This window comes from Cheilinus undulatus, linkage group 1 (genome assembly GCF_018320785.1).
Source record: "Cheilinus undulatus linkage group 1, ASM1832078v1, whole genome shotgun sequence".
NCBI classification, from domain to species: Eukaryota; Metazoa; Chordata; class Actinopteri; order Labriformes; family Labridae; genus Cheilinus; species Cheilinus undulatus.
This window is the reverse complement of record NC_054865.1, coordinates 45,180,734-45,192,756: the sequence shown is the minus strand read 5'-3', so window position 1 is coordinate 45,192,756 and position 12,023 is coordinate 45,180,734. Positions and strand designations below refer to the sequence as shown.

General features: G+C 39.7%; 1 protein-coding gene across 1 annotated transcript; it reads left to right on the top strand.

Annotated features, from left to right (window-relative positions):
- Positions 1-7,934: 7,934 nt before the first annotated feature.
- LOC121504780 (cell surface A33 antigen-like) lies at positions 7,935-10,189 on the top strand. Its single transcript, XM_041779876.1, has 3 exons — positions 7,935-7,989; positions 9,591-9,757; positions 9,914-10,189. Exons 1-3 carry the CDS (start codon positions 7,950-7,952, stop codon positions 10,187-10,189), a joined length of 483 nt encoding a protein of 160 aa, XP_041635810.1. The 5' UTR covers positions 7,935-7,949.
- Positions 10,190-12,023: the final 1,834 nt, after the last annotated feature.

The following is a 12,023-nucleotide window of genomic DNA, read 5'->3' as shown; positions in this document are numbered from 1 at the left end:
AAAAGAAAACTACTCACTGCTGTTCTTTGTTCTTCTTTTAATGAAGAAATGTCATAAAGTTCTGATAAAGCTGGTGCTTTAGCAGCTTCCATGCTAATCTCTTCCGCCATAATTGCACCGGCCTCTTGTTGCTGCTTGCTTATGTCACGACTCCGCCACGCCTGAAAGTACCGCCCCTCATCACTGATTGGTCCTGTCACCTTCTAGCCAGGCCCAAGCGGTTCAGATGGGAGCTTTCAAGATGGATTTGCCCAGGGTTGCCAGGTCCACGGTTTTCCCATGGAATTGGGCTACTTTCAACGTACTGCCGCAGGTAGATTTCTTTGTCCACGGGTTGAGCAGCCCCATTTTTTTTTATCTTGTGTATGAGTATTTAATTGATGTAGCAGAACAAACTACTCCATTTACACTCAAGTACAACTAAAACAAAGAGCAGAGTGGCAGGAAAACATGGAACATGGCACACAGACATACACACCACACACAGAGAAGCACAAAGTCCAATCAAGCAATATATGCAGAGTGGCAGAGGTTTAACTGCATTATTTTGAATTTCAGCACTGGGCTTGGTTTTGGGCTAGTTTTTATCGGCCATTGGGCTGGTTTTAAGACACAGACTTGGAAACCCTGGATTCGCCAGTGAGAAACAAGGAAACAGGTGTATCCATCTGCTCTGAAAGGTTAATCAGTCATTAAATTAACAACAATAAAACTAAGCAATGTGAGTCTTACACCATTAAATATATTTCTAGCATTTTGCAAGTCATAATCATCATTAGCATGTTACAGTAATACTAGAATATTATTCTATGTTGAGCTATTTAGGGAAATAGAATTTTACTAATTATTTAGGCATACTTTTATGCTAATAACATGCACAAATACATTATTTAGCAAAGCAGGACTGTTACAAAGTAATGCTACACTGTGACAGATAACATTAGCCTACTCTTAAGTAACTTATCTGCATCCTATCACTTACATCAGCCATCCCCAAATTGCACTGCGGGCCAAGTCCAGCCCACCAGCAGGTGTCACCTGACCCGCAAGACATTTGGGAAAAAAGAAGGAAATTTAAAAAAATATATATTCATTTTCAATATTTACTTACTTAGGTGTTTAAAATACAAATTTTCACTAATTTATCGTGATATTTCTATAATATAGCAAGGAAAGGATGTAATATGATGCAATGAATGACTTAAATATGGTACACTGAAGTCTTTTTAGAGCAGAGAGGAACATCTTAAAAGGCGCACAACAGCACCTCAGCACTGCAAACAGGCTTTTTAAAAAGAGTCTGATACAGGCTGCATGATTTTTAAGACTGAGGGAAGGGGATTTTTTTTTGTCTCATTTTGTTTTTCTTTATTTAAGATGAAGAATTTAACCACCGTGCACAGCTGCACAGACTCTCATGGAGTCCAGCCCTGCCCGCACCTCTGAGAGCATCATCCATGCTAATGTCTTCCGCCATAATTGTGCCGGCCTCTTCTCACTGCTTGCATATGTTACGACTCTGCCATGTCCAAAAATACTGTCCCTCGACACTGATTGGTCCTGTCACTTTCTAACTGGGCTCAAACGGTTCAGATGGGAGCTTTGCAAGATGGATTTCCCAGTAAGAAACACGGAAACGGGCGAATCCATCTGAATTGCAAGGTTAAGGTTTCCCAGGTCAATGTGAAATATATCCATAAAACAGATATCTGAAACAGTCTATCTGCCCTGTGTGGTTGTTGCTAATTTCCATCTTGGCAGTACTTGCTAAGTGAACTGGGCCTTGGACCAGCAACCCTCTGGTTTCCAGTCCAAGACCACAAAAGGCTGAAACCTTACTGAAGCTGAATTACTTTAAATTGCTTTGTCCTGTTAGTTTTGACATTTTAAATCCTTCCTTGTAAAAATGTATCGACAAAAGACAGTTATTCCTCAAGAAGTTAAGATCTTTAGATACAGGAGTAATAAAGAGATTTGATTTCTTTCCCTCGTTTGTTACCAAACAAATCCCTAGTCAGTGAATGGACCAGCTGAGTCTATCTGAGCACAAATGAAATGAACAAGATCATCACCATCATGCTTCGTCTGCATCTTTTTTATTTTCCCTGCTGTTCATCTGAAAAGCTTTTTTATATCCAGGTTTATGTGCTATTTTTGTGATAAGCTACAAGACCCTTTACCCTTTTACAGTCTGTGCTTTATTCCCTGAGTTTGTATGAATTTAAGCTGCCATTAGAAATGACTCTGATAAATATAGATATGTTTTCATTAGAAAATAAATGTATTTTCAACAGACTGCCTCCTGGAAAATTAATGCAGGGTAAAATTAAGACTTTCCATGTTATACTGTGCTCTGACTGTACTTGGCTGGTGAACTGCTATTATCTAAATTACAACATCTATATCTAGAGTATATCTCTGTGTCTACCTTCATCTATTTACCTCTATATATCTATATTTGATAGACAGACAGACAGAGGAAGATCTGCCATACATGAAGACTGATTGAAGACATGGCTGATAGCAGAAAAACATACCCAAAGCTAGAAGGCTGGGCTGAAGGATAGCAGAGACACGAGTCACGGCCACACAAGAACAGGCCCTGAGCACAAGATCAATAGAGGCAGGGTCCTTCCACATCAGACAGGACCCCAGGTGCAGGTTGTGGACTGAGACAGTCCAGCATAAGAGAGCACTGTGTAAGATGCTAGCAGGCAAGGCATACATGGAATACCACAGTACATAGAAACATCTGTGCCGAGTATGGGCCGGAGATCCAGCTGGAAGACAAGGTGGCCAGATACACTGAGGAGGAGGAAGGCACTGGTGATAGATGTAGCAACATCAAGAAGACAAGAAGCTTGAGGAATTCTAAGGGGTGAAAAACAGCTAGAGATGATGTGGGACGTGAAGGCAACTGTTGTAAGCTCCAAACTGGAAGAGTGGCTCCAAAAGATTCTGGGAGCAGCATCTGAGATCTCTGCCCAGTAGAATACAGTCCTACAAACGGCAAAGACTGCACAAGAACCCCCTTACACAGCAAAATCAAAAGTGAAAGTTTTAGCATTAGAATTGAAAGAGTAAAGAGTCATTTAACTGTTGTGAGTTGTAACCAAGTGAGTTATTGCTCAACAAGAGTAAGTGTTAATCTATTACTTTCTCCAATTAACTCCACATTGTTGATTTCCCTTCATAACGAGTGTTAATGTCTCACCCAGATGTCTGATTTACAGCTATTCTTTCACTTGTTTCACCTGGAGAAGTGTTACTATTTTATGCTATGAGCTTTTTTACTTAACACTAGCTTTGTTGAAATGTCAACACTTTATAAAGGGTTATTTCAACATTTTATTATTGGTTGCCGTTTAAACTCTAGCGGAGTGTTAATTTTAACTGATGATGTTAAATTTGCAATTTCAAATTTCAATGCACCTGATTTCATTCACCAGGGTTGGAGATTAACTTTCTTAACCTACCTGCCACTGTGGCTGATGGATTCAATGTTGTTGTTTTTTTTTTTTTACCAGCCAAGCAGCATAATTTAATAATAAATTTAGTGCACACTGCAACTAAACTTCAACTGAGAGGCAAGATAATCAAGTTATTGTTGAGCATACATTCTGCTGCTGCTTCTGTTTGCTTCTGCACACACCAAAGCACTGTGTAAAACTTGTTTTTAAAAGTGCTATATAAATAAAGTTATTATTTTAGATGAGTTATTAAAATCATAAAGGTTACGCTGGAAAGTGGGAGTGTTATTCCAGACACCTGTTTTTGGAGGATCCATCAATGGTTAATCAGTATTCCTGGCTACTAGTACACCATAAAGACACAAGGAACTCAAAGAAAAGGTTATTGAAAAGTGTAAGTTTAGAGATTGATTAAAAAAAATCCAAAACACTCAACATCCCCTGAAGTTCAGTTAAATCCATCATCAAGAAATGGAAGCAATATGGCACGTGTAACTCTGCCCAGAGGCCGTCCTCACAAACTGAGGTACCGCACAAGAAGGAAACTAGTGAGAGAAACCACAAAGACACCTATGACTACTCTGAAGGAGTTACAAGCTCCAGCAGCTGAGATGGGAGAGACTCTGCATACAACAACTGCTGCCCGGGTTCTTCACTAGTCAACGCTTTAATGGAGAGTGGCAAAGAAACAAACATTGTTGAAGAAAACTCTTGACTAGAGTTCACCCAAAGACATGTGGGAGACTCTGTGGTAAAGTGGAAGAAGGTTCTTTGGTCTGATAAGACCAAAATGGTGCTTTTCAGCAATCAGACAAAATGCAATTTTTGGAGGACACCAAACTCTGCACATCACCACAACTACACCATCCCGACTGTGAGGCATGGTGGTGGAAGCATCATGCTGTGGGGATGCTTCTCGGCAGCTGGCTCTAGAAGGTTTGTAAATGTCATTCTGTTTTGTTACTTTTATTTACCTGCCACGGAGGCTAGTCGGTTGAGCAAATTCACCTGACACTGCACAGAAATACCTGCATTTGTCTGGTGGCAGGTTGTAATTTCCCACCCTGTCACTCACTGAGTATTTAAAGAAGAACAGAAGGCTTGCATATTGTTTCTGTGAGCATCTCTGAGCCAAAAATGATCAAAAGAGAGTCTTATATGTGCTTTTAAAAGAAAAGCCTGATTCGACATTTGTGTTGAAAAAACTCACCTTGTTTGTAAAAATGCTTTTATTCTGATATTCTCCTGGCTAGGCTCTATACAATAATTCAAGTCACTTTTAGGGAGATTACAGTAAAATTTTTGAAGAAAGAAAGGGCTGTGACAGCAGCGAGACAAATTAGAAGCACAGCACACACGTGCCTGGAATGAAGGCCTGGAAAATGGCACGATATTATAAAGGCACTGTAGCTTCCCACTGAGCCTGAGCTTCCCACTCAGGCCAGAAGAAATAGGACCCCTTAACACCAATATGGTAAGAGAATTTATAGACCACATTTTGAAGTCATGCAAAATTGTGGTTAAAACTTACTTCTAGTGGCATCAAAGAAGGCTATAACAAATAAATGGTGTAAGGAGGACCCCCCCTAATCAGAGAAACTGGCTGGACATTGTGGAAGAAATATACGATATGGAGAAATTTACACACACTTTGCAGCTGCAACAAGATTCAAGCACCCGGAAGCTGGAAAAATGGACCAACTTTTAATCTGTTCACAGAACATGAAAAGAATGGACAACTTTAATCCAGGCAAAATGGACTACTCTTTTCTGACCCCAGGCTTTGTTTGTATGTTTCTATTTTTTGCCTTTGTTGTTATTGAAATAAAACAAATAAAATATAAGTTAAAAAAAAAAACTTAACCAGTTTTCTCCCATCTAGCCTAGAGCAGTTGAGCTGCATTAATGAGTGAGTCAAGTCAGGCTATGATGTGGTGACTAATCCAGTATACCTGATTTTCTTCATTATCCCCAGGAGGTTCCAACTGAAAGTGACGTCCCTTAGACTTCTCAAAATAATTGAACTTCACAGGTAGCAGGGATAAAAATGGCTTATAGGCTTTCAGCCGGCACTTGAGAAGCAAACTGATCCATGAAAGACCTCTTGCAGGTGATGCAATGATATGTGTCTTCACAAACACCACAAATACAAACACAGAAGCAGCAATCCCAGGCAAACCAGCAGGGAATGAAATGAGAAAGAACACCTTAAAACCCTGTTTATCTCTGCTTTGTAAAGCGCCCAAAGGGAAATTCTATGGGATAGAAAACCCACAATATCTTAGGGTTCAGATTGAACATGTGGAGATAAGACAGGGCTGTCAGACGTACAAGAGATGAAATAGGATGGTTATAGGATTATGATGGAGCAAAAGGTTCAGACTCATGACATGCTCACAATGACTTACCTGCTCATGGCTGGAAACAAGGGGATCTGGCATTGTGGAGAGAGAAAAGAAGAGAATCATTATCGAAAGGAAAAGGTTAGAAAATGTTACATAAATGCCAAGGAAAAGTTGTGAAGCTTGCTCAGTGATCAGAGGCTAATTTCACACAGCGGAAATGTTCAGTTCCAACAATTACCTTCCATTGCAGGTTGCTGGTGGTGATGTGGCGCAGTTAAATGCCACAGGGGCACTGTTGTGGACACTTCAGCACAATCCACGAATTCAACAGAGAAGATAAATATGCGAATGAATAGAGGTGGGTGATGGTAGAAATCCTTTAGCTTGAGATGCCAGATAGACTGTTCTATGTACACTATATTGCCAAAAGTATTCGCTCACCCACCTTGACTCTCATATGAACTTAAGTGACATCCCATTCTTAATCCATAGGGTTTAATACAATGTCGGTCCACCCTTTACAGCTATAACAGCTTAAACTCTTCTGGGAAGGCTTTCCACAAGGTTTAGGAGTGTGTTTATGGGAATATTTGACCATTCTTCCAGAAGACAAGCACATTTGTGAGGGCACACACTGATGTTGGAAGAGAAGACCTGGCTCTCAGTCTCCGCTCTAATTCATCCCAAAGGTGTTCTATCATGTTGAGGTCAGGACTCTGTGCAGGCCAGTCAAGAACTGCTGCTTTATCTGCTGTGGAAAGTCCATAACTGACGGACACATGTTTGTGTTTGTGTTTAACTCTCACCATACACTGGAACACAAATTGGGTGTCATCAGAACTCTTCAGCACAGGGATAAGAAGATACCGACGAGGTTGGAGGGCAAGAAGAAGGAACACCAACACCTCAGGGGAGCCCTGAAAACATGCGGGTACCCCAGGTGGGCCTTCGTCAAGTCTTCCAAGAAACTGGTGACCAACAGGGAAGAAGAGAACAACAAGCGACATAGCATTGTTCCATACTTGTCTGGAGTATCAGAGAAATTCAGGAGGATCTTCCAGAAACAGAACATCCCGGTACACTTCAAACCCACTAACACACTGCAACAGAAGCTAGTTCACCCTAAGGACAAAACCCCCCAGACACAAACAGAGCAATGTGGTATACGCCGTGAAATGCACTGAAGAATGCAGGGATTCTGACATCAGGGAAACAAAACAACCACTACATAAACGCATGGCCCAACACAGGAGAGCCAACTCTGGCCAGGACTCAGCTGTTCACCTACATCTGAAGGATACATGACATTCCTTTGAGGACAGCAATGTTGGGATACTGGCCAGTGAAGACCGCTGGTTTGAAAGAGGTGTCAAGGAGGCCATCTTTGTTCAACTGGAGAAACCATCCTTGAACAGAGGCGGCGGACTGAGACACTTCTTATCCCCCACCTACAATTCGGCTTTGGATTCTTTTCGAAAACAGTCATAACAACGCTTTCATGCTGGATCACAAGCACCAACATCACGCAAACATGGCAGACCTGAGGAAACCCAGGAGGACACCACCCCAGGTGAAACCAGGTCAACCCAAGGTGAAATGGACCTGGCAACCCTGAGAGTGAGGCTTGAACCAGACTCTGAAATCAGCTAGAGGTCAATGAAATTATTCTAAGGTTTTCCTGTTCAGCAGTTTAACAGGTCTAAAGAAGATGTGCAGTAAATAAGTTCATGAAAGCCACGCTGTTTCTCTTTCAGCCATGTTTGCGTGGGCGCCACCAGATTATAGCCAAATAGACTGTCCTAAATTGACATTGAATCAGTCTGACAGGAGGAAATTGCTTCTCTTGTTCCAACAACACACTTCAGTTTTTAGCTGCACCACCCACACAAACTTACACAGAAAAATGCTAAGTAAACAGGTAAAGAATACCTGTATGACAGGAGCCTCTGATTGGCTGAGAGAACTGTTAGTCATCCAGAGGCGGTGGCCGCACCCATTAATTGCATCATTTCGAGGACGCTGACAGGTTTCAATGCAAATATGCACCGAGTGACTCCACATCTTCGTTTAATTTCAGACAAGACAGCATCACAGAGAAGAGCCGCATCCAGAGTCTGAGAAAACAAACGAGGAAATGGAGGGGAGGATTTCTAGCTTGGCTCTGCTGTTTCTGGGTGAGTATTTCTGTGAGAAATAAGGCTTCTTCATTTTGCGTCCTGCTTAGCTGCCACACCTGTTCACAAATTGTTCATAAAGTCCAAAATTACAGAGTAACATTTTTGTATGTGATAAGAAAACATTAGGCTACATTTCACTTCAAATAATGTATGAAACGTGATTTAGAAAAAAAAACAACAACAATTTATCTTTAAAAATAACAAAGTCGTCTGAACTGTGATGAGTTTCATCTTAATGTTGATTTATTGAGAAGCATTAAAAGTTTAAAACCAGTGTGTGCCTGTGGTTAGGAGGATGGGGCAAGGCTGCTCATAAAGGGGAGAGCTTTCTGGGACCCAGAAACCTCTTAATAATAGTTTGTGAAAGGTTTCAACAACTGGCAAAAAAAAATGAGTTAAATAGGATCCAGTGTGGGATTAAAGTGACAAAAATAGGCAGAAAATGGTGATAATTAGCAAAAGGTCAACAATAGGCAAGAGTTGCAACAAGGGTTATAAATGCAAGAAATACCAAGAAAGTGAGCAAAATGGTCAGTTTTAGTACTGTAATAGACGGTGGCCCAGAAAGCCAACAGGATTAATTTTCAAAAGTTTCACAAAACACAAATACATCTCAAAAAAAAAGAAAAAAAAAAAAAAGAAAAATTGGCAAAACAAAGAAATATTGAAATAAAATGTATTTGTGTTTTGTGAAATATTTTTGTGTTTTGTTAAATTTATTTTGCACTTTTAAAATATTAATCCTGTTGGCCTCCAGGGCCACCATAGTTACAGGGTAAAAAAAAACTACTAAAAACTATTAGAAGTGGCAAAAATGGTTCAAGAAAGGCAAAAAGTAGTGGGAAAAAATGGGTGTAGTGGTGAAACTTGGAAAATAAATAAATGAAAGGTAATAGTTGGTGAAAGGTGTCAAAAAAAATGCCAAAAAAGACGAAAATATGATATATAGTGGGGAAAAAGGTGACTAAATTGGGCAGAAAATGGTAAAAAAAAAAAGTTTCAAAAGTGGTAATAATTGGCGAAAGGTGGCAACAGTAGGTTATAAAAGAAACAAGTGGAAAAAAAGGAGACAAAAATGGGTGGCTAAAGTAATGTATATGGGCTAAAAAAGCTGCAAAAAGATTAAACGTGGCAAAAATGGGTCAAGAAAGACAAAGAATTGTTCAAAAAAGTGGGTGAAAAATTGTAAAAAAGTATTGTTGAAAGCTTTCCAAAGGAGGCAAAAAGTGGCAAAAACCCAGGTTATTAAGGCAAAAAAGGGGACAAAAGTGGACGGCTATAGACAGTTACCATTTGTCATATAGTGAACTTTTAGCCAAGACACTAGCACCAATGCTACTGATCTGGGGAGGGCCCATTCTCTGGGTTTTTTAAGGGCCTAGAATTCCATGGGCAGGCCTGGGATGGGTTAATATGATATTTGTACTCATCTCATGTTCTGCTGCTGATTCATTGATGGTAAACACCCAGTAACTGTGATGACATCAGATTGTTTTGGTAACTATGTCTACTTGAGCTCAGTTTACTTATTTTTATATATGACAGGACATGGTGGACAAATTCTAAGAGTTAACTTGGTCTTTTTTCCAAACTTTCAGTTTTGTCTGGTGTTGGTGCCCTCCAGGTGAACATCCCACAAGAGACCTATAAGCATGCCAGGGGTGACAACATCACATTACCCTGCAACTTCACTACTTCGGCCGATATAAAAAGATTGGTCATCATCTCATGGTCTGTGAAGGAAGATCAAGCTGGTGCTAAACAGGTCAGACTGTTGCTCTGTGTTTGAATACTGTATGAGCATGATTCTGTCAGATCATAACTCACTAAATAATTATTCATCAACACGAATGATAAGATGTCAGGAGAAGTTCTCCATTCTTTTTTAAAATGCTCCTCTAATGCTGTTGTTGTCCCACAGACCCCGATTCTCACACACTTCTACCCACTGAAGATAACTGACATCAAACAAAAATATGAAGGTCGAGTGTCTGTTGACGTGGATGTTGCAAAGGGAAAAGCTGACCTGAAACTGAACAGGATCACACTGGAGGACAACAAGATGTTTGAGTGCCGTGTCCTGATCCCAGGGGATGATAAGGGCGTGTCGGCCGACACAGCTTGTCTGATTGTTCTGGATAACACTGACTCTCTGTTAAAGGAAAATTCTGAAATGTTCATGTGTGGACAAAAATGAAAGGATGTCATGATGTTTCTGGTTAAATATTTAGTGAAATTTACTGAACTGAATATTTAGATGTCCTTTAAGATGCTAGCTGGTAGTGTGTATTATGTTTCCTGCAGTGGATGCAAAAGTGAAACGCCACATCCTTGGGAAGGAGATCATCAAAGTAATACTTCCTCTTATCCAATCAGTGGCATCCCTGTGTTACAACAAATCTTCAATTCATGTATCGTGGCTTTGTGTCCTCTGGAGACAATTTGTTTTTAGCTGATTGATTGTCAATGTCATCTCTTTTTCTTGATTAGAGTTCCATAATAACTTTATTTTTATAACACCTGTAAATGTATATATTTACTAAGAATTTTACCAGACAAGGCAAAGCAAACTCAATGAATGATCAGCAATCAGGCCAATCAGGCAAGGCAAGAGCTTAGCAACATGTTTAAGCACCATTAGCCCCCCCAGACCCTCTCCATGCTCCTGCTTGTATCAGCCCCACCTTGACTACCAGTCCCTGTGCCTCCTCATCCTCTGATTGTCTGTGTACTTAGTCAGAGTATGTCTTTCTTCATGCTGCCAGTTCGTAGTCGTTTCTCATTGTGGAACCTCGTTTTGGTATCTTCTCATGTTTGATTCCATGTCTCTGTTTTCTGATTGTTTTTTTTTTTATTATTTCATGCTCTCTGTTTGGATTTATTTGCTGCCTTATTTCCTTTTCTTTTCTTTTCTTTTTTTTTTTTTGGCTTAGTCCATTTCTAACTTTTACTTCTACCCCTTATTTTCCAGCACCCCCCTGCCCCTCAAATCAGAGTCACAACAGGCAATGAAAGATTGAATCATGATATGAAATGGTTGTTATATTTTTCATATCTTTTGTATGAAGAAACTGCCTAAATTTGTGCACTCTTAAGGCTTGAGCAGCCATTTTTCTGATAAAACATTCCATGAGATTTCCTCAGTTTAGAGGATGTCTCTGGAAATCTCTGTTTAAGGGGGCATGTACCCCTGCCCTCCATTCTAACAAGAACTGGGATATCCAGCCCCGAGGCACAAATGTTAGGAATAGGGGTAGAGGTAGGTTTGTATTTGGACTAAGTCTTTGTGCATGGACTTTATTGCCTTTCTGCCTGCCATCTGAGTCTTTCCTTAAGGCCAATTGTTTGTTAACTGGTCTCTTGGAGTGAAATGTTATGTAATGCAAAGACAGAATCGTGTTCAGCCTTTACAGTAAATATATATTTTCTCATTTGACTTGTCTGGCCCCGCCCCAGTTTCAAAACAACAACTCACATTGCAATGTAATTTGCAATATGAGTGAAAATAAATAAATAAATAAATAAATAAATAAAAATCTCATTTGCACATTTCAAAATCATTTGGCTAGTTGTGATGATGATTGCCTCCATTAATGCAAGTAAAGAAAATTAGTCAATCTACTAATGTGATTGAAGCAGATGAATAAAAATATGTCATTCATAAAGATTCCTGCTTTATCTGATTTCATCCTAACATATAGTCCAGGCCTACAGAGAAGAACAGTTTATGATGAATCTATCTAATACTGTGTTGGTTATATTAGAGATGATTTATTGCTTGTGTTTGCTGAAAAATACTGAGGAACTTAAATAAAAGGGTGTTAAATCCCAATTGCTATGCTGGGGTTTAAGTGCATTATTCTTCTGACTTTAATCTGAAAATGTTTACTTTGATCTTAAAATTCAGACTTCAATTTCAGTCCGTCCGTCCTTTTCATCAATCTATAATCTCATAATTCTGACTTCTACTTAAAATTAGAAAACAATGAGCACCCCACTTTTTTTCTTTTATATTATAACATTTTAAATAC